The 20265-nt window shown below is 33.6% G+C and overlaps 9 protein-coding genes across 9 annotated transcripts; 4 read left to right on the top strand and 5 right to left on the bottom strand.

The window, feature by feature from the left end:
* Positions 1–112: 112 nt before the first annotated feature.
* Positions 113–5047, bottom strand: BX663DRAFT_487049 (uncharacterized protein; the record flags this gene model as incomplete). The annotated part of the gene is made up of 3 exons (XM_051524712.1): positions 113–4724; positions 4813–4941; positions 5007–5047. 3 exons carry the CDS (start codon positions 5045–5047, stop codon positions 113–115), a joined length of 4782 nt encoding a protein of 1593 aa, XP_051382246.1.
* Positions 5048–5773: 726 nt separating this feature from the next.
* Positions 5774–6081, top strand: BX663DRAFT_436098 (cytochrome b5-like heme/steroid binding domain-containing protein; the record flags this gene model as incomplete). The annotated part of the gene is made up of 2 exons (XM_051523158.1): positions 5774–5879; positions 5948–6081. The coding sequence occupies 2 exons, from the start codon at positions 5774–5776 to the stop codon at positions 6079–6081; spliced, it is 240 nt and encodes a 79-aa protein (XP_051382245.1).
* Positions 6082–6617: 536 nt separating this feature from the next.
* BX663DRAFT_474221 (uncharacterized protein) lies at positions 6618–8248 on the bottom strand. Its single transcript, XM_051524218.1, has 2 exons — positions 8131–8248; positions 6618–8072 (listed from the first exon to the last, which is right to left on the bottom strand). The coding sequence occupies exons 1-2, from the start codon at positions 8204–8206 to the stop codon at positions 6721–6723; spliced, it is 1428 nt and encodes a 475-aa protein (XP_051382244.1). The 5' UTR covers positions 8207–8248; the 3' UTR covers positions 6618–6720.
* Positions 8249–8962: 714 nt separating this feature from the next.
* BX663DRAFT_436136 (uncharacterized protein) lies at positions 8963–9565 on the bottom strand (the record flags this gene model as incomplete). Its single annotated transcript, XM_051523166.1, has 1 exon — positions 8963–9565. A coding segment is annotated over one exon (603 nt), but the record flags the coding sequence as incomplete, so codon positions are not given.
* A 1032-nt stretch (positions 9566–10597) lies between these two features.
* Positions 10598–11830, bottom strand: BX663DRAFT_552669 (uncharacterized protein; the record flags this gene model as incomplete). The annotated part of the gene is made up of 3 exons (XM_051531388.1): positions 10598–11183; positions 11251–11266; positions 11350–11830. The coding sequence occupies 3 exons, from the start codon at positions 11828–11830 to the stop codon at positions 10598–10600; spliced, it is 1083 nt and encodes a 360-aa protein (XP_051382242.1).
* Positions 11831–12813: 983 nt separating this feature from the next.
* Positions 12814–13934, top strand: BX663DRAFT_531553 (uncharacterized protein; the record flags this gene model as incomplete). The annotated part of the gene is made up of 5 exons (XM_051530387.1): positions 12814–12882; positions 13161–13247; positions 13325–13407; positions 13473–13585; positions 13690–13934. The coding sequence occupies 5 exons, from the start codon at positions 12814–12816 to the stop codon at positions 13932–13934; spliced, it is 597 nt and encodes a 198-aa protein (XP_051382241.1).
* Positions 13935–14228: 294 nt separating this feature from the next.
* BX663DRAFT_487044 (uncharacterized protein) lies at positions 14229–15024 on the top strand (the record flags this gene model as incomplete). Its single annotated transcript, XM_051524711.1, has 2 exons — positions 14229–14405; positions 14689–15024. The coding sequence occupies 2 exons, from the start codon at positions 14229–14231 to the stop codon at positions 15022–15024; spliced, it is 513 nt and encodes a 170-aa protein (XP_051382240.1).
* A 193-nt stretch (positions 15025–15217) lies between these two features.
* BX663DRAFT_512272 (uncharacterized protein) lies at positions 15218–15801 on the bottom strand. The gene has a single exon (XM_051527992.1). It carries the CDS (start codon positions 15534–15536, stop codon positions 15222–15224), a length of 315 nt encoding a protein of 104 aa, XP_051382239.1. The 5' UTR covers positions 15537–15801; the 3' UTR covers positions 15218–15221.
* Positions 15802–18406: 2605 nt separating this feature from the next.
* On the top strand, positions 18407–20230 carry BX663DRAFT_512271 (delta-9 desaturase). Its single transcript, XM_051527991.1, has 3 exons — positions 18407–18930; positions 18994–19225; positions 19292–20230. The coding sequence occupies exons 1-3, from the start codon at positions 18530–18532 to the stop codon at positions 20018–20020; spliced, it is 1362 nt and encodes a 453-aa protein (XP_051382238.1). The 5' UTR covers positions 18407–18529; the 3' UTR covers positions 20021–20230.
* Positions 20231–20265: the final 35 nt, after the last annotated feature.

Genomic DNA, 20265 nt, shown 5'->3' with positions numbered 1-20265 from the left:
ATTTAAATGTCAGACCTTTTTTTTTTTTTATGTTTATGTTTATGTTTATGCTTATATGCCTATGCTTAAAATATTATTTTATTTAAAATTTTACACAAATAATAAATGTTATTTAATCTACACCCAAAATCTTTTTAAGCTTAACAATAAGACCCCATTCTTCCTTTGATAAATCATCACGGAAAGATTCTTTCATAATATCAATAGATTGACGTGTAATTCTAGAATAAAATTCATCGGTATCTTCAAAGTGACGTCCATATGTCTTTGGAGTTTCATAAGAAGCACATTCAATCTTAACTGCAACACCTGCACCAGCTCCACCCTTTTTCACTATTTCTAAAGGTTTATGGTTTTGTTCCATTGATGTAACCTTACCAAGTGTAATCACTTCGCGAGCTTGAGTTTCAGGATTGGTCTTGACAACACAAATAGGTGTGCCCAAACGAAGAGTACCTTCAACAACATCAACACCAATAATAATGGGATCCTTCTTGTTAATAATAGCACGAGGAATCATTCTCAAGACACAAGGGAACACAGCCTCACCAGCTTGATCTTTACGTTTTTGTTCAATAATAGAAGCATGATATTCTTGGAAGCGATCAAACAAGTGATAAATAATATCTGCAGTAAAGATACGCATACCCAATTCTTCGGCCAAATCTTCAGCTTCTTTATCAACCTTGACATCGAAACAAAGCATGACAGCAAATTCTCTTGCTTTATCCAACATCACACTAGCCTTAACGACATCCTTTCTGTGAACAGGACCAATATTGATACCTGCGACTGGAATCTTGGATGTTCTCAAGAACTCTAAGAGAGCTTCAAGGGCACCCAAAGTAGAAGCTTGAACCCAGACACCGTGACCAGTACGATCGATAGAAGTCATCAAATCTGTCAAATCAGACATTACTTCCTCCTTCAAGTCTTCAATATCATCATCAGGTCCTGCAACCAAAAGACGTGAACCAGCAATTGCCTTTTCAAGTTCAGGAGCAGCAATCTTAATACCCAAAGCAGCCTTGACAGATTTATGATGAATATATTGGGATTTAATACGTAATTCACGCATAGGCTGTGGTGTCAATAAAGCTCTGACAGTTGTCACAATAGGTCCATTAAGACCACAGACGACGATACGATCGCCTTCGTGTAACCAACCATTGACAAGAACAACATCAATAGTTGTACCCAAACCTTCAATCACCTTAACTTCGAGAACAGTACATTCAAGTTCAGTAATATACATCAATTTTTCACTCATACGTGTCTGTGTTAAGTGAATAAGCAAGTTAAGCAAATCAGGAATACCTTCACCAGTGTGAGCAGAGGTAGGAACCAATGAAACATATTTAGCGAAATTCTTGTTCTTGTAGTAAAGTTCAGCATTAAGACCATTTTCAGCAAAGGCAAGAATAGTGTCAGCCACACGCTTTTCAAATTCTTGTTTAACAGAAGGTTTTTGTTTGGCAAGAGAATCTTGGAAAGAGTTATTAGGAGTTGCCTTCCATTCGAAAAGACGATCGATCTTGTTCAAAGCAACAATGAAAGGAGTACGACGATCACGAAGTAAACGAATAGATTCACGTGTTTGAGGTTCAATACCGTGCATGATATCAACGACCAAAATAGCAATGTTACAAAGAGAACTACCTCTACTTCTCAAATTGGTGAAAGATTCGTGACCAGGTGTATCAATAACTAAAATACCAGGAACCTTAAGTTTATCGACACGCTTATCACCAAGAACTGCTGTCTTCTTTTCAATTGTGTCAGCAGGGAAGAAAGTAGCACCAATTTGTTGTGTAATACCACCAGCTTCACCTTCTTGCACATTAGTTTGTCGAATCTTATCTAATAATTTAGTATTATGGGAAACGGTGTAATCACCAAGCAACAATCTTGAGTTGCCATCCAAAGTGAAACCAAAGTATTCTCCGTGGCCAATTTCTTCAATATAGAAAGTCCATGAGTTGTCGCAGAGTTGCTTCCAAGGTTCTGCTTCATGAGGTACAGACTTCTTGTAGTCGAGAGAAATATATGGGTTAAGAGTGCGCATCATCTCACCTGAAATATGGATTCTATAGCCAAATGTCTTCTTGTCAATAGCACCAACATGGAGCCCAACAGAACGAGCAAGTCTACGAAGTTGCAACAAAATATCTTCATGTTCACTGCTAATTTCCCAGTATTCTGCTGTCACAAGTCCATTATTGTTGATGGAGCTAACTTCAAGATTGGCATTACCATCAACAACACCTGCAAGGAATGCTTTTCTATGGTTTAATGAGGTAGGCATAATGGCATTAGGAATGCTCTTATTTTCTGCTACACCAAATGCTTTCAAAAGTTGTTCAAATGAATCACCAAACTTGAAACCGAAAATTTCATTTCCTCTAGTGTTTGATTCATCTAAGATTCGTTCACAGGTGGTGTTCATTACATTGGCACAAGAATGTAAGAAGTCAATGACAGCTCTTTGGCTAGGCATTTCAGCGGTAACAGGTCCGTCTTTCAAAATCTTACCGCCAGCAACTAACCAGAGACCCAACAACTTAGCAATGTCTAATTCTTGGGAGAGTGTAGGTTTAAATCCAAATACTTCAGTAATAGCGTTTGTAAATTGTTGGCCAGCATTTTCTGCGAATTCAACACCGTTCATAGGTTTGTACATTGAACAAAGATTAGCTAAACCACTATCATGGCGTACGAGATCTAAGTATTCCAATACAGAACACTCCCAAATCAATGGTTCCCATTGTGGTAATGCAGCCTTTGCCTTTTCTTCTGTAGCAAATTCTCCATAACTTTGTCTCTTAGGACGTTTGGTAACTGGATCGACAGTGAATGATTCAGCAGAATACATGATTTGTGCTACACCATTTTCTGTACGAGTTTTGCGTTGAACATACTGTCTCTGAGGGATAGTCAATACAAGAACGTGATCACCATTACAGACAAAAGAATCAGCACCAGCACTCTTGGCGGGAACAATACGGTAAAGCATACCCTCTCCCTTAATTACTGAACCGTGTTGCACCATACGAGGTGTGTTATCATCACCCATCAACAAATCAAACTCCTTTACATCCTGTACTTTACGTGTTGTACCATCCATCATTAAAATAGGTGTATCTCGTCCCCAACATTTACCAGTATCTACGTGACCAAGGACACAGCAGATAGGTGAACGTAAGTCATCCTTAGAACGATTGGCCAAGGCCTCCTTTTGACGTTGAGCACGACGTGCAGCAGCTTCTTCCTTCTTTTGGAGAGCAAGCTTTTGAGTAGCGCTGAGTTCTTCTTCAGAACTATCCTCTTCGGAATCATATTCAGAGCTATCATCTTCGTCAGAATCTTCGTCAGAATCTTCTTCAGAGTCTTCTTCAGAGTCAGATTCTTCTTTCTTTGATGTAATGTTGGGTTTAGTGGAGGCAGGTGTAACATCCTTCTTAGCTGGTGCAGCTTCTTCCTTAGTAGGTGCAGGAGCAGCAGGCTTTACCTCTTCCTTTTCATCTCCACTGGAGGCATCCCAGTCACTCTTGAGATCCTCTTCCTCTTCTTTTTTATCCTCCTTCTTTTCTTCCTCGTCACTACTAAGGAGAGCTTTTTCCCAATCATCTTCAGACTCCTCAGCTTCAGCAGCCTTCTTAGCTTCTTCTTCTTCTTTACGCTTTCTTTCTTCTTCTTCCTTGCGCTTTCTTTCTTCAGCTTCTTGTCTCTTCTTTTCTTGTTCTTCCTTAGAAAGAGTCTTCTTCTTTCTGTTATTATAGACAACACGCTTAGGTTTTTCGCCATTCTCTTCAAGAGCTTGGACGCGAACAAGACCAGAAGCAAGCAATTGTTCATGACGCAATTTGGCTAAACGTTGAGCTTCTTTCTGAGCTTTAGTAAGCAATTTACCTTCCCTACGAAGTTGCTCTCTCTTAAGTCTCTCTTTTTCCTTCTTGGCAGCACGAGCTGCTTCCTTCTTTGCTTCTTCTTCAGCAATTCTTCTTTCTTCCTCTTCGGCCTTTCTACGTTCTTCTTCGAGACGTTTACGTTCTGCTTCCTCAGCAGCACGTTGAGCTTCGAGCATCTTTCTCAAGGCAGCAACACCGGCACCACCTTTACCCTTTTTACCTTTAGGTGCAGGAGGAGGTGTAGCAGGTGCTTCTGAAGCAGGAGCCGAAGCGTTTTCAGACTCAGCTTCCTTTGCGGCAGCTGTCTTCTTTCCTTTCTTCTTTTTAGATTTTGAGGTAGTTTCTTTGGCTGCGGTAGGTTCTTCATTAGCCGCAGCAACAGGCTGTTGTTCTTGTTTCTTTTCTTCCTCTTTCTTTTTATTATCAATACCAAGAAGTTTATCAAATTCAGCCTCTTCAGCCTCTTGTTGTTTCTTCTTCTCGAGAGCTGCTAAACGCTTAGCTTCCTTAAGTCTTTCCTTTTTGAGTCTTTCCTTTTCTTTCTTTGTCAAAATACGGATTTCACCACCATCAGCAGCTTCGGGAGCAGGAGAAACAGGTTCAGATGCTTGTTTATTCTTCTTATTTTTTTTATTCTTTTTGTTGTCATTAACCCAATCATAATCGTCAATGTCTTGAGAAGGTTCATCAGTGCCGATAGTAGAAGTTTGTGGTTCTTCTTCAGTGATGGGTTCTTCTTCCTCAACAGGTTGTTGTTTTCCTTTCTTTCCCTTTTTTATTTTGTTTTTGGCAGCTTTGTTAACCATAGCCATTAAACTATTTTTTTTTATAAAAAAAATTGGTTATTATCATATTCGTCAAGAAAAAAAAAAAATGAATTGCAATCGATTATCATGTCCTTTACCCATCATCCTCTTCATCATTCATTTCGGCAAGTGCAGAAAAAGCTGAAGCTCTTTGAGCAAATTCTTCTTCAGATTCTTTGGGAGCAGCAGCGCCAGTAACAATGGCGTCTTCCTCAAAAGCTTCATCCCTTAATAATAATAGATGAATATAAGTAAGGTTATAAAACTTTAAAAATAATTATTAATATTTTACCAATAATCGTCCTTTCTCTTTCCTCCCTTCTTTTTAGCCATTTTTAAGTAATTAACTATAATTAAGAAAAAAAAAAAAAAAACTGTATGTGCTTATTTCGATCGACTTTTTTTTTTCCTGCTAGGCAAATAAAAAATTAAAAACAAGCTAAAAAAACACTCGGATGACTAAGCCACATATTGTGACGTTTTGTAATGATCGACAATTGCATTAAAAAATAATTCGCAACAAAGCTGTTATTTATCATTTTTATGATAACTGTTTAAATAGGAAACAATGTATAAATAAATTATTACGCTACAAACTACACTTATTTATTTACTATTGTATTTTAGATGAAAAAATTTATATTCACATTTAAAGGTTACGTCTATTTTAGAACATAAATTTTTATTATGCCATTAAATTTGCTTTTTTTTTAAAAAAAAAAAAAAAAAAAAAAAAAACAAGTAAAGGATATTTCTTTAATACAATAGTTTGGAACAGTGTCAAATTAAATTAAAGTTTGAAAGATATGTTTAAATGATTGTATCTTTCTTTTATAATATTTGCTATGAAGACTAGGGAAAAAAGTACTTGTGACTTATTTAATATGTCACAAACACATATTATAAAAAAAATAACATTCGATATAGGCAGTCTTTTTATTTTATTGTCGATAAAAGAATAAAAACAAGTATTATTATATGACAAATAAAGCTAAAAACCGCCTTTTACTTGTGAAAAATCATCTTGACGCAATAGCTAATCAAGAGTTAAACAAGACTATGTTTACAGAAGAAGAAATTGCTTTACATAATAAAGAAGATGATTGTTGGGTTATAGTTAATGGAAATGTTATCGACGCAACCTCATTCTTGTCTGAGCATCCAGGTAAAATATCTTTGATATTTTTATTTTATTTTATTTTTATTTTTTTATATGTATGTATAATAAATTAGGTGGGAAAAGAGCTATATTATTATATGCTGGCAAAGATGCTTCTAAAGAGTTCAATGCGATACATATGCCAGATGTAGTTCATAAATATGCCCCTAATACCGTTATAGGCTCCCTTTTAAAGACATCCAAATAATAATTAGTTTAGCATGTGTATATCAAATAAAGTAAGGTTTGATGTAATTTCTTTATAAAGGAAATTCAGTAAGTATATTAGATATATACCGGTTTATCTTTTTCTTTCTATATATTTATATTGATATACATCATATTTATTTCGAAGCGTTTATATTTCTGTTCTATGATATATTGTAGTTTTTATAATTAACATCACTATGATTTGAAATATTCTGCAGACCTGAGATAATAACTTGAATACAAATATTATATATTCTAGATCTTCATATTTATCTATACTTGTCAATGCCAAGTCAACTAAAATCTCTCTTTGTTTCAGCTGCTTATACAAGATATTCGCTATGTTATGCTTATAATTCTTAACTTGTATATTATTTTTGCTTTTTATTCCATTGTCAAAAAGAAAAAGAAAGAAAAAACATCATATTCAATATGTATAAAAATATACATGCATATATTCATAAAAACTAAATTATTTTTTTAATATACGTTTTTTCTTTTTTCAAATATTATATACTTATTCAATGAATACTTTATACATATACTTTATTAATATTAATCATACTATATATTATTGTTCATACATTTTATACAAGAGTATACACTTAAAAGGAAAAAAAAATTGTAATTACTTCGCTTAGTCTATAAGAGTTCTCCACAACTCTAAATGACGCTTTAACATATGAACAGAATCTTCTACTTGAGCTGGTGATTGAATCCCTAAATCCTCTAAATAACGTCTAATAGCAATACCTGCCTCATCTGCTTTAAATCGAGCAAGAGTCTTTTGATTTCTAAAAGTTTTATATAGATAATTTTTAATCCAATCAATATGTGCCTCTGTATAACCTAAACGACGATAAGCATCATGTTCCTTCTGAGTCCAATAATGAGCAAAAGTTCCCTTCAAATCGATATTTTTCAAATCCATATCGTAAATCATGTTTGTAGCTTGAACAGCTGCACTTGAAGCCTTTGATAAAACGGAATGAATGGTACGAGAACGAGCTCTAGAATTTCCAGGATCTTGCCATTCACTTGTAATAGAGCTAGCGACAGACATGAGTGAGTCTGAAGCTCTCTCGGCTGCATTTTCAGCAGCTTTCTTTGTTTTCTGTACTTCACGAGAATACCAAAAGCGACGAACACGAACTTGAATTTGTCTGATGTATGCTTGAATTTGATACCATACATCTTGACAATAAGCGATAGTACGGCCATACCAGTGCTTAGCTTCTTCTTTTGCTTGACCAGTATATTCAAGGCCAAAGATTTTATAACCTTCAATATCATGTTTAATTGATTCAATGATACTTTCAACTTTATCTTTTTCGAGTTTTGTATGATCTGTGATAGATTGAGTGAGTTCTTCAACCCAGGCTTTATCACCAAGGTTATGAAGATCTGTTTTTGTTACACTTGTACGAATTTCATCAGTAAGGGTTTTAGCTTCTTCTTTTGTCATACTCCCTGTAGCCACAATATGATCAATGACAGATTGAATCCATTGATTCAAAGAGGAAGCACCAGCATCCACTTGAGATTTAAAACCTAAAACGCGTTGGTACCATTTTGGCTGTTGATAATAGGATTGAAAAACAGCATATGCCTTCTTCCACTCCGCTTCAGTCATGATTCTTTGACGTATCGCTTGATGATGAGCTTTATCAAGGATAGCACGAACATGATCTTGAGTGAGCTCACCCTTTAATTCTAACTGACGCAATTGATGTTTTAAATTAGTAATGAATCCAGACAAGTCATTACTTGCTAAACGTGTATTCTTTTGAAGACTATCTGTGAACCCTGAAAGAATTCTATCAACACTGTCACCAAAATATTTCATATTAGTAGAGGCTGCATCTTTATAGGACTCGGCAATCTTGACTAAAGAAGGATGATCTTGTGTTTTATCATAAATAATTTTGTATTTCTTAAAATAGGAAGCGAGACCATCTTTTGTCCATTCAGCTAGTTCTTCAGTTCTTACTAAATAGGCTGGACTTAATAACTATTTTTTTTTTTGAAATAACAATAACAAACTTACCAATGGCAAAAGAAGGACTTATGAATAACCATAAACATATACAAATTAGTGTTATAATTGAAGGTTTTATTTTCATTTTTATTATAAAAGCTAAAAGAAGAAGAGAAAAGAAAAAAAAGAAAAAAGAGAATAAAAGCTGCTAATTTATGCAAACAAAAATATTGTTTTGGATCAAAATTAAATAACATCATAGTGATTCAATTTTATTGCTTTTGAAATGTCTTAGATCCAATAAACAGCATGTATTTATTGTTCCTTCTTTAAAAATTATGGGGGGGGGAGGGTGCACGAATTAACTGAGCCTAAATGATTTTGATTGAAATTGCTCGGGTCGGAATAAGATCAAGAATTAGAAGTATATTGCACGTTTTGGATATTTTTAACTCCAAGTTCGGACGATTTACAAAGCTTTTTCAGAAATTATTGAGAAAAAAAAAAGAAGTGAAATAAAATAAGACAAAAAGTTGATATAAATTGTGGAGAGGTAAAGAGAACAACATATAAAAAACTGAATCCTTTGGTACAAGAAAGAATAACTAATAAATTATATATGAAGTATTAGTTACATTGAATGTGATTAAAATAAAATAATGTGTTTACCCAAATTAGATAAAACTTCAAGCATTAAAAGAAAGTATAAAATACAATTAAATATTGATTTATTATTCTTATTTTTTTTTAAAAAAAAAGTTGAGTTTTATTAAATAAAATCCAAATGAGCACAAGTATTTTATATACTAAAATTGCCCGGACCAGTTCAAATCTGTATTTAGAGAAAAAAACCTTCTTGGGCTGAAGGAAAAAGGATAGAAAAAGAGGAAGAGAGGGGAGTCTATAAATGCTGGCTAAGCCAGAGAAGAAAAGGTGAGTTTAAAGATAGATTAGATAGGACTAAATCATCGTAGGGAGCACCATGCTGTAGCATGTCAAATTTATAGAGGAATCTTTGGATGGTAATCCAATGTATTCGCCAATAGGCCTGTTTATGTAGTGACTTGGGCGGTCGAGAGGGAAGCCGATTGATGGGGTCATCTGCGTCTTGTGACATGCGTAACTGAGAATGGATGCGCAAGCAATGGATACTGTGTTTCTTTGTTAGATTGTGTAATTTGCATTGACATGGTTTAGGAGTACCACCAAGTAGCCAGCCCAGCCGCCATCTAATGAGTTGACTACGTTCTATTGGGAGCATAGGTAACCACAGAATGGGGTCCATGGATAAAGACGGGCGACAGACAGACAATAATTTGCTGTGCCTTTGCTGGAGAGTAAGTTGGAAATTCCTTGCAATAAAATTATAGCAATGTCGAAGAAGGGTAGAGGTGTTCAGGCTATCAAGAGGTGCAGGTAAGGTCTTAGTAAGAGCTGTATTATTAAGTTTACGCCATTGACTGGATTGTAGTGTGTTAATACAGGGTAGGAGACAGTTGAGTATGTTATGATTGTAGTTGTCTTTACAACCAAGTTAATAGAAATAAATCATCATTTATTACATAATAAAGAGGTTATTCAAATAAAACTAGTGTACTGTACTCCACAGCATAATATTCATTCTACATTCAGTTTTGATAATAGTCATTGTTAAAATGCTCGAGCACTAATAATAATTATATACATAATTCAAACAGGATTATAACTGGTGTGTTCAATTACATAATTGTTCATGAGTAATACATATCATATCTACATTGATAATATTGAATATTGTTAAGTAATAAGATCTTATACAATGATAATGATAGTAACTCATTAATAATTGGTATTGTTGCAACTAGACACATTCATTGAGAATTAATATTGATGTGTCACTCATCCCAGTGATAATAATTCGCTATGCTTCTAGGAACTGCGACAACTCAGGGAGAAAAAAAAAAGAATAAAAATATATTTTATTGATTGTAGAATTATTCAAAGACAACATTTTATGTAAAATACTTTATTATAGTAATACTTGTTTATCTGAATCATATTTCTATAAATATCATTTACCTAGTAAAAACATATAAATAGCCCTCGATTTTTCCCTCATAGTTTTCTGTTGTACAATTTTTATATTATCTTTAATAAACTATACAAAGTTCTCACAGGCTTGTCTTCTGTTTATTTGTCTTTCCTTATCTTTTTGCCAATCAAAACAGGAGTGTAAAAATTATGAGGATGCTGAACTTTGCATAAAATAAAACGATTTGAGGTAAATATATGGTCAGTATTAACTTGTGTCAGAATATATTGAGTAGAAAATGAAATAATACCACAGTGGGGGGGGTCCAAAATGTTTGTTGAGCTTGGAACTGGATATCTAAAGAATTAATAATAGAAGGAGAGGCATGGGTTTCTTGAAAACAAATAATATCGAGTCGTTGTTCTCGAAGGTGACGAATATATAATGATTGTTCTGTAGAAGAGCTTGTTTTAACTAAACTGTTGCAGTTTAGCGTTCCATAATTAAGTTGTAGTTTCTTTCCAATCATTGATTATTAGAATTCGATTGGTTCAATGAAGGATTATTCTCCTGTTGAATTATATAGCCACCATTATCATCATCTGGTTTACGAAAGGAAACATCAGCATTAGTTCTCTGAGAAATTTTTGCTCCATTATTATCCATAAGTGAATGTTTGGCTGGGGTGGAGCTTACAAAATTTTTTAAGGTAATGTCGACGGGGTTGTCATTATTATCAGACGTAGGGTTAGTAGGTTGATCTATCTCACCGTCACTAACATAATCTATGGAGGCATCAGAATCCCCTTCATCTTCATCCCCTGAAATATAATTCTCATCACTAGTTGACATATCATCATCTTTTGTAAAGTTTATATCAAGAATAGTGTTCTTCTTATTCTTTTGACCACCTTCTTTCCTGCCCAATTTATCTTCAGCAGTTTCTTTATCAGCTTGAGGGGACCATTTAGATTTTAAAAGTCCAACCGAAGGTTCAGCTGGGCGATCAAGACCTACAGAAGTTTTTCTAACTTTCTTAAATTTCTTACTTTTAATAGCGGTAGCCTTCTTAGACTTGGGATTGTCGCAATCAGCGGACTTATGTCCATATCTATCACAAGAATAACATAATATGCGATCTAAGGCTTTTTTACATTCGTATTTGGTATAATCATTACCGTGACGGTATCGACACTATGTCGGCATATTAGGAAATATGGCATAACAATATTCATCATCCTTCCAAGAGAGAGAATGTTGAAGAGGCTTGCTTTGACCATCCTTCAGTTGTTGGATAACGGCCGAACCAGAACCCAAAAACCAATCTTTGCGGGTATCATAATTTAATGATACGTCCAAAACTTTACCATGTCTTTCTAAAGTGGTTCTAATATTGTCTAAAAGCACATCAGTAGGACCAAATGGAAGAAGTCTAACGTTAAATTTTTCATACAGCACACCGTTAGAGAGAAAATCGTTCTTAATCTCAGTTTTAGGGTACACTTCAATATATTGTGTATTCTGACGACCAGTAAATTTAATACCATAGGAATTTTTTGTCCCTACGTAGAGATCAGCGATCTGATCGAGATGATCTTCGACAGAGATCTTCGATACTTTTGAGATGTCTAAAAGACAAGCACCATCAGCTCGGGTGTGATACCAAAGTTTAATATGAACAACCTTCACTTCCAGGCTGGAATTCGAAAGATCCAAATGCGATGTAAAGGGAGGATTGGCATTGACGGCCTGATCCATGAGTGAATGTTGTTTAGTTGGTAGTCGTTTAACAATATCAGAGTACGATTTTCCATTTAGAAACCCCGCCCTGGGGGTGTTTGTTTTCATCACAAAAAAAAGGGATAATAGAAATTCATTAATCTGCTGCCAATACGTGCCAGCTACAATATTTGATACGTCACCCAATGTAACCACTTAAAACAATTTCATTCATAGCTTTTATCTTATTTTACTGTAAATGCCTCTCAAGACCAGAAGCATTACAAGGAGACCTGTATGGTATGCATCTCTTCCTAAATTACAAGAGAATGTAGTCTAACAGTCAAGTTTAGGGATTCAATCTCTTGGCTATCAAAAAATTACAACAACAATAATGGACTACCATCCTTTTTTTTCGAAGGAGGCTATTTTTTTGATCTGCATCAAAATGCTAAAGATGATTACAGATACTCCGTTGATGAAACATCTAAGAGCAACAACGTAGCTTATCGTGAATGGGCCATAAACATAAAAAACAATGATTACAGCGTAAGCATCCTATTAGTTGTTGTAAATTGCTTAATTTTATTTCTTTGAAATAATTAATTTTTGCGTTCTTTGATAGACTTTGCTACTAGCAACAACAATAGAGTACTGGAAAAGTTTGGTAGAAGACGAGTTGCAACAAAAAAAAAAAAAAAAAAGGATACGCTCAATGAGGCTTTACTTAAAAAAAGCGATCAAAAACTTCCAGAAGCAAAACGTCAAAAAAGAACACCTGTAATTTATAATTTTAGAATTGAAGATGTTTGTATCTAATATATTTTTTATAATATTAGAAGGTTTCTAGGGACTTGTTGTATCTGGACGGCTTAAGAAAAAGTGTAGGGGCAATCATCACTACTAACGCTAAGGAGACTAATATTACTGACTATAAGAGCAATTACTTCACGACGTAGGTTATTTTTTATTTACTCTGTTATATGAGCTTCTAATTCATTAATATGATTTATAGGCTCGCTATGAACAGAATTATTGATATCTCTGATATTTCATCTGACTCTCACCTTGACCTATTCAATAAGCAACAGGCGTGAATTTATACTCTTTATTAGTTATTATGCATTCGTTTTTTTTTAAACATTACTGCTAACTAAGGGGAACTTAAAGTGTATATAAAGTTACAAATCAATTAAGACGAGAGGGTGGGACTAAAAACCCAAGAACCTCAAAAGAAAAAAGGGAAAAAAGAAAGAAGGGAAAAATAGATAAAGTTAACAAATGGCTACTCAATAGGCTTCAAGACCATGGACTCCCTCGCATCATGCACTAGAAAAGTTTGGCAGTGGAGGGGTTCAATAAGCAACAGCAACAACAAATTATTGAAGTATTATCAAAGAAGCGTCTGAATCAAGCTACACTTAAAACTGCTGCGTTTGACGACATCATTGAGAAGGTAAGATAAATATCTAATGTTTGGTTCTATGTCTTTTCCGTTAATTTTTTATTTTTGCCAAGTTTTCAATTATTGAGGATGATGTTGAATTCTTAAGCAAAGCCATCAAAGAAATAGATGAGACAAAGGATGGCAACAAATATATTAAAAGAATATACTTGTAGATGTAAGTATATAATTTAAAAGCAAATAAAAAATAATCGCTCGTTAATATTTCTACTTTAGACTTGAATCAATGACCAGCCATAAGTATTTGTATGATAAAGATGAAGATAATAGCGAGCAGGATTACATCAATAAGTTGTATGCTCCTATTATGGAAAACTGCTTTCATGGCTGTGATATCCGCTTGATATGGTAAGTATCATTCGCCTTATTGAGATGCAAAGACTCATATTTATTTCTAGGGGCGATACAATTCCTATGGTTTGTAAGAAAGTAGGTTATCAATGTAAAATTGATCTGAGGGTAACCGTTCCTTGGAAGACTTTTGCTGATCTGAGTTTGGTGGAATATGCAAAGAAGTCTTCAGTAAAAAAGTACTTTAAAGACAAGATAAAGACAGTTTTATGCTCAGCAATATATTTTAGAAACTACAAGAAGAATAACAACGAAATTAAATATATACCGTCTATGCTGATATCACGTCTAGAAGGGGAACTGTTAATATACTATCAAACTGATTGAAATTGGTTTGTAGTCGATAAGATTGCTGACATAGATGTTCCTGATAGTGTTGAGCTCATAAGAAATGGTTCCATTAAAGAATATATCAACTCTCTAAAATATTTTAAGGTACCGTAACTGTTATATGAAAAAAAAAGTACCTTTATCTCATCATGTATTACATCACTATATAGGACTACTGCCTGAGCCTCAAGAGCAGTTTATCCCAAAAAGGATCAATGAAGTCAATTATAAAGTCAAAAGAAAAGGAGCATTTAGACGCATAAAAGCCCTTCTGGTTTAGTGGTTTCACAGATGACAATTCGAGTGGCGATGAACAACAGTAAAAGTAACAAGTTCAGAAATGGTGTACCTTCGACCTTGCTTGCCTTTATCTGTACACCTATCACCATTATTCTTCATATTCTCTATATATCCTCATTAATCATTAAAGCTTCTAATTTTTTACATCTTAATGATCAGTTTATGAAGGTACACAGATTGTGCCAAGCTTTATTTTCTCTTCTTTCTGCTATTTTTTCTCTTACCCTTGAGAATACTACTATCTACCCATACATGATATATATTGCTTGACAGCATTTATTAAACAAACCTTACGGATATCTTTTCATATTTTTTGCTTGACCCTCATCCAACCAGTTGCATTTTTTTTTTAGGAATAGAACTCCTCAACTTTTTTGGATGATTGAACTTTCAGTCTAAATGAACTAGGGTCAATCTCTGTTCTTGAGGGAACCTGATACTACATTATTAGACCAATGCTGCGAGGCTAGCTGTTGTGAATGAGTATGAGAATACAAAATTTATCAAGACTTACTTCGATATATTTTTATCGTGGAAACCTTCGACAAAAAGAGTTCCAGCACAGTGTGGTGATTTCAATGCTGGCTTTCACACAGAGAGTAACTTGAGAGACGCTTTGCTGACTTTTATAAGAAGCAATAACATGAACATTGCTGTTTCTAAGCCTGTCAAGCTAGAAACTGTAATCGACGATGTATTTGTTCGTCGAGAAATCAAATCTGTTGAGAATTATTTCGCATTCACCAACCCTTTTATAATTGAAATGCAGTTCCAACGCGATTGGTGATCACTGCTAAACTAAGATTTGGCATTTTACTTCACACCCAAGGAGTCTACTTAACTTTTATAGTAATTTCTTGAAGAATAACTGCATCGTTTATTAGATTTTTTTTAAAGATTTTTTGTTAGAAATTGTCTTTCAAAAAGTTTTTAGCACTGGTTTCTTTTAACATAAACCCTTCAATTTTTCTGTCAGTGAAGCAACTACATCAAGAATCTGGGCTTGAGGGTTGTCATCATAAAAGTTAAGTAAATGAATCTTATGTCTTTCTTCAAGCCGCCCCTTTGGCCTGTTGACTTTGTTGGTTTGTTTTTCCAAGGTATTCCAATCGTTGACCTCTTTGAGTTTCTTAGCCCACTTCTGTGCTGTCGTTCAGCAATTCCACCCGCTAATCTACCAGATTTAGCAGCATTACATGATTTTACGCTTTTGTAATAAACAAAAAGTAGTTTTTGTTCGCTGGAGTAGCCATCGTAATGCTTTATCTGGTTTCTTATTATGTTTGCAGCTTCCTCCATTTCAGCATCTAAACCTTCAATAGTCTAAGGCGGGTTAGCGTGTCTAGGTGATGGGTATGCACTTCTTCTTCCCAATCCATAGCATTGCGCCCTTCTTCGCCAACAATTCTCCCCTGTCTATCCTCATAAAAAATGTGTGCTCATTTAGACTTTCTTAGTAGATAAACACATATATCTTTTCCCGCCCATTGGGATGTAAAAAACCGCCCATTGGGTTGTAAGAAACCATTTATCGGGATGTAATAAACTGCCTTTTGTGAAAAATTAAACCGCCCATTGAATGAATCAAAACCGCCTTTTGGAAAAATTAAAGCCGTCCTTTGGGAAAATTCATTAGCCGCACTTTTTTTTTTTTTAAAAAAAAAAAAAAAAAAAAAAAAAAAAAAAAAAAAAAAAACGCTCTTTGGCGTTGGAACGACTGTAAATACGTTGCTACTTATTATAGCAATATGATCAATTACTGCAATGTTTAATTGTATATCGTTCTTAAAATAATCCTTGTTGACTCAACTCCGACTTTCCATATGGTGCATGCTCTCTGAGACCCGCTTTATTTTCCTTCGAGTATAATAATAATCAAATAAGTTTTTCTTTTAAATCTTTCTAAGCTGTACATTGTGGAGTAATTATAACAGGTTATGAAAAGACTAACCGAAAATAAGAAGAAATGCCCAGCTAGTACACCCAAGACCGATTCTTTGAACTTTTCAACCAATGGCAATTCCAATTAACAGAGAAGCAATAAAAATCATATGAGGGATCCAAACTATCTTTGGAAACAAGTTTTGGAGAACTCAAGAATACATTAGGAAAACTCATTTTATTATCTTTTTTTTTTTGATGATCAATGGCGTAGAGGAAGTAGCTTCCTTTTTAAAATGAAAAGAAATATCCTGTATTTATATATTTTTAATCTGTTCGCGCAAAAGCCTCTTGCACTAAACATAATTAATAACTTTTATTTGGTTAGTGTGTAGCTTACAACGGTAACCTTCAAAGTATTGTGACTTTAATGAAGTTTTTATCAACGGGTTATAAAAGACTATATTTGATAGCTTTTATTTAATAATGTATTTAAAGTAAAGGTTATACAAACATAATTCATATTATCTTACTTTTTCTAAACTTTAAGTAAATCTTTGTACTATGGTTATAGCCCTAAAGCTCTAAAGAAAAGAAAAGAAAAGAAATTATATTTATGCATAATAATTTATATAGGATAGAATTCGACTGTCTGCAGATTCAAGCTACAAACTAATATATAATGTTTCCCTGAATAAGCTACAGCACCACCAATACCACTTTGTGCAAAATTTATCGTACAGACTGTATACATGTATAATTAAACCAAAGCAATATCCTCTGACCAAATAGAAATACTGATAACTTTCTAGCTATACGTAGTGGTCACACAGCAACAATCTATTATCGGAAAATATAAAAACATGAGTATTTCGACAAAATACAAAGAAAATGTGTACATCAAGGATATTTCCTCTTCTCCTATTTTTTTTTATTATTTTTCAACGCAAACCGCGGTATAGATACTTTGAAGTACAAAAAGTAGATCAATGATATAATTTACTACGAAATTATTCTCTCCATGTCCTATAAATTAATTGAAACAAAATTACGCTTTAGATTCAAGTAGCATGAGGATAAAATATCGCTTAAATTATCATAAAGAGGCACACTACATGCAGTAAAAAATATAGAAAAAAAAAACGTAATAACCAAAGAGAAAATAAAGTTTATGTACATAAGTATCAAAAAAAGATATTTTTCTTTAAAAAAAAGAAAGACCAAGTATTATTTATCATGCAGTAATTAGAAATACTCGATATATTGTAGGAACAAGAAACCGTATATGTTGCAGTGGTTTAGATGAGAAGATCAAAAGCTTCTTTTTAATTGTATTAGGTTATAGTAAAAATGGGAATAATACAGTAAAGATGAGAAAACATATATACGATGCAATAGGAACTCTTTAATAAACGTATAAATAAAAACGAAAGTTTTTTAAATTTTATAGCTGTTAAAGCGGTGAATTCAGGGCTTCAGAAGTTTGAAATGATAAAAAGAAATACATATTCAGAAATTAGAGTACAAAATACCTGAAAAAATACAGTGTACCTTAGTAAAACAGTTATTGAAATGTAATGGACAATTTTTAAAAATATATAAAATCACGTATGTGAAGAGCACAGTCTTCCCCTTTAAAGAGCTTATATTTTTACAAGATCTCTAATCATGCCCTTATTTTAAAAATATTTTATTGGTTGAGAAAATTTTTTTGCTTTAAAAAAAAAATAGTAATGTGGAGATAAAAAAAAGTCAGTTTAGGCTGAGATAAATATAAATGCTCAATGTGATAGTTATATGATCATACACAAGTCAGAGGGATAGCAATAAATGCGTGCTTTTTGGGTGCTTCATTTTTTGGGTTAGTTATCTGTCTGTAACACAATCTTTCATATTTCTTAAATTTAATAGTAGCTTTTTTTTTTGTTTACAATATACATGTATAATACACTATACAATATATATTCTGTAGTCCGAATAAATCAGTTTATTATTAGCCTTTTATAATGATAAGACAATTGATTTGTTGAAGGACTGAAAACAAAAAAGCTAATTTAAACGAATGAAATACTACATTTTATCTAGTAAAAAAAAAGGCAAAGGGACATTTAGTACACAACTTCCTATTGGGTGGTCACACCCCAAAATTGGCCCCCATCTCCCAACAATTTATGGTCCAAGGATTTATTCCATATGCTACTTTTCAAAAACATATAAAAAGAACATAAGAATTTTCATTTTATTAAATACATAACTTTGTCCTTTTTATTTATTTAATTACTAGTATCTTTTTCTTTTCTTTTCTTTTTTTTGGAACTAAAAGGAGAAAAAAAAGAAAAAGAGAGATAGCACCATTTCTATTTATATACAGAATTATACGCATAGATAGTATAAGATAGAGATTATTTACAATGTCAAATACCGCAACGATTACATCTCTTGAACGTACAAAGACAGAGTCAATGAAGGCTCCTTTACCAAAGACAAAGATGCCTCCTCTCTTTGATCAAACTATCACTTCAAAGAATTGGACAAAACATGTCAATTGGGTACATGCTACTTTGTTATTAGGAACTCCCCTCATTGGTCTTTATGGTATTTTTACTACTGAATTAACAAAGAAAACAATGATTTGGGCCATTATCTATTATTTCATTACTGGCCTTGGTATTACTGCAGGTTATCATCGTCTGTGGTCTCATCGTGCGTATCGTGGCCGATCTCTTTTACGTTGGTTGCTTTGTTTTGCTGGTTCTGGTGCTGTTGAAGGCTCTATTTATTGGTGGTCTAGAGGTCATCGTGCTCATCACAGGTACATATTAAAAAAAAAAAGTAAAAGCTCAAACTTCTTAATACTAATTTATTATTATAATAGATGGACTGATACTGATAAAGATCCTTACAGTGCTCATCGTGGTTTCTTCTTTTCTCATATAGGTTGGATGTTAGTTAACCGTCCAAAGAACCGTATTGGTTATTCTGATGTTGCTGATCTTAAGGCTGACCCTGTTGTTGCTTTACAACATAAATACTATCCTTATTTTGCCCTCTTTATGGGATTCATCTTCCCTACTTTGGTTGCTGGATATGGTTGGGGTGATTTCCGAGTAAGTTCAAGCTTTTATATATATTTATATTAAACAGAAAGACTAACATCTCTTTTATTTTTTAAGGGCGGATATTTCTATGCTGGCGTAGTTCGTCTTATCTTTGTTCATCATGCTACATTCTGTGTAAACAGTTTGGCTCATTGGTTAGGTGAATCTACGTTTGACGATCATAATACCCCTCGTGATCACTGGATCACTGCTCTCGTCACAATGGGAGAAGGCTATCACAATTTCCATCACCAGTTCCCTCAAGATTATCGTAACGCTATCAAATTTGGTCAATATGATCCTACTAAATGGCTTATTACTGCTTTGTCTTGGATTGGTCTTGCCTACGAATTGAAGGAATTTCCTTCTAATGAAGTCAAGAAGGGACGTATCTTCATGGAAGAAAAGCGTATTCAACGTGAAAAAGCAACTCTCACTTATGGTGTACCTCTTAAGGATTTACCTATTTATACTTGGGAAGAATTTCAATCACTTGTATTGAACGAAAATAAGAAATGGATATTGATTGAAGGTGTTCTCTATGATGTAGCTAATTTTATAAAAGAACATCCTGGAGGAACCAAGTATCTTTCAACTGCTATTGGTAAAGACATGACAACTGCCTTCAATGGTGGTATTTATAACCATTCTAATGGTGCTCGTAACTTGTTAACTTCAATGCGTATTGGTGTCCTTCGTAATGGTATGCAAGTCATGTCTGAATCTGATGCATTAAAACCATCGGAGTACGATGATTCACTTGAATTCGATTCCAGGGCAGCAGAATTCAATAAGAAAAAATAATAATATCCCTCTTATCTAATTACATCACCGCCATAAATAATCAACCCTTATAAAAAAAAACGTACGCACACTCACACACACGCACACATCTATACATATTATATCAATTAACTAATTCAGTTTTGTTTATATATTCTTTTATCATTAACATTCATATTTATTTCTACTATTATAAGCCAATAAAAAAAAATCATATTAAATATTACATAATACAATAGATTTTTTTTTTTTTTTGTAATTGTCTT

This window comes from Cokeromyces recurvatus (assembly GCF_025118155.1).
Source record: "Cokeromyces recurvatus strain NRRL 2243 chromosome Unknown BX663scaffold_15, whole genome shotgun sequence".
Lineage (NCBI taxonomy): Eukaryota > Fungi > Mucoromycota > Mucoromycetes > Mucorales > Mucoraceae > Cokeromyces > Cokeromyces recurvatus.
This window is presented reverse-complemented; position numbering and strand designations above follow the sequence as displayed.

Bases quoted from the DNA above. Each gene is read 5' to 3' on its own strand.
- BX663DRAFT_512272 (XM_051527992.1), bottom strand. From the start codon at position 15,536: ATGGAGGAAGCTGCAAACATAATAAGAAACCAGATAAAGCATTACGAT.
- BX663DRAFT_512271 (XM_051527991.1), top strand. From the start codon at position 18,530: ATGTCAAATACCGCAACGATTACATCTCTTGAACGTACAAAGACAGAG. The intron at 18,931-18,993 runs GTACATATTAAA...TTATTATAATAG, and splicing joins GGTCATCGTGCTCATCACAG to ATGGACTGATACTGATAAAG. The intron at 19,226-19,291 runs GTAAGTTCAAGC...TTATTTTTTAAG, and splicing joins ATGGTTGGGGTGATTTCCGA to GGCGGATATTTCTATGCTGG.
- BX663DRAFT_474221 (XM_051524218.1), bottom strand. From the start codon at position 8,206: ATGAAAATAAAACCTTCAATTATAACACTAATTTGTATATGTTTATGG. The intron at 8,073-8,130 runs GTAAGTTTGTTA...CAGCCTATTTAG, and splicing joins AAGTCCTTCTTTTGCCATTG to TAAGAACTGAAGAACTAGCT.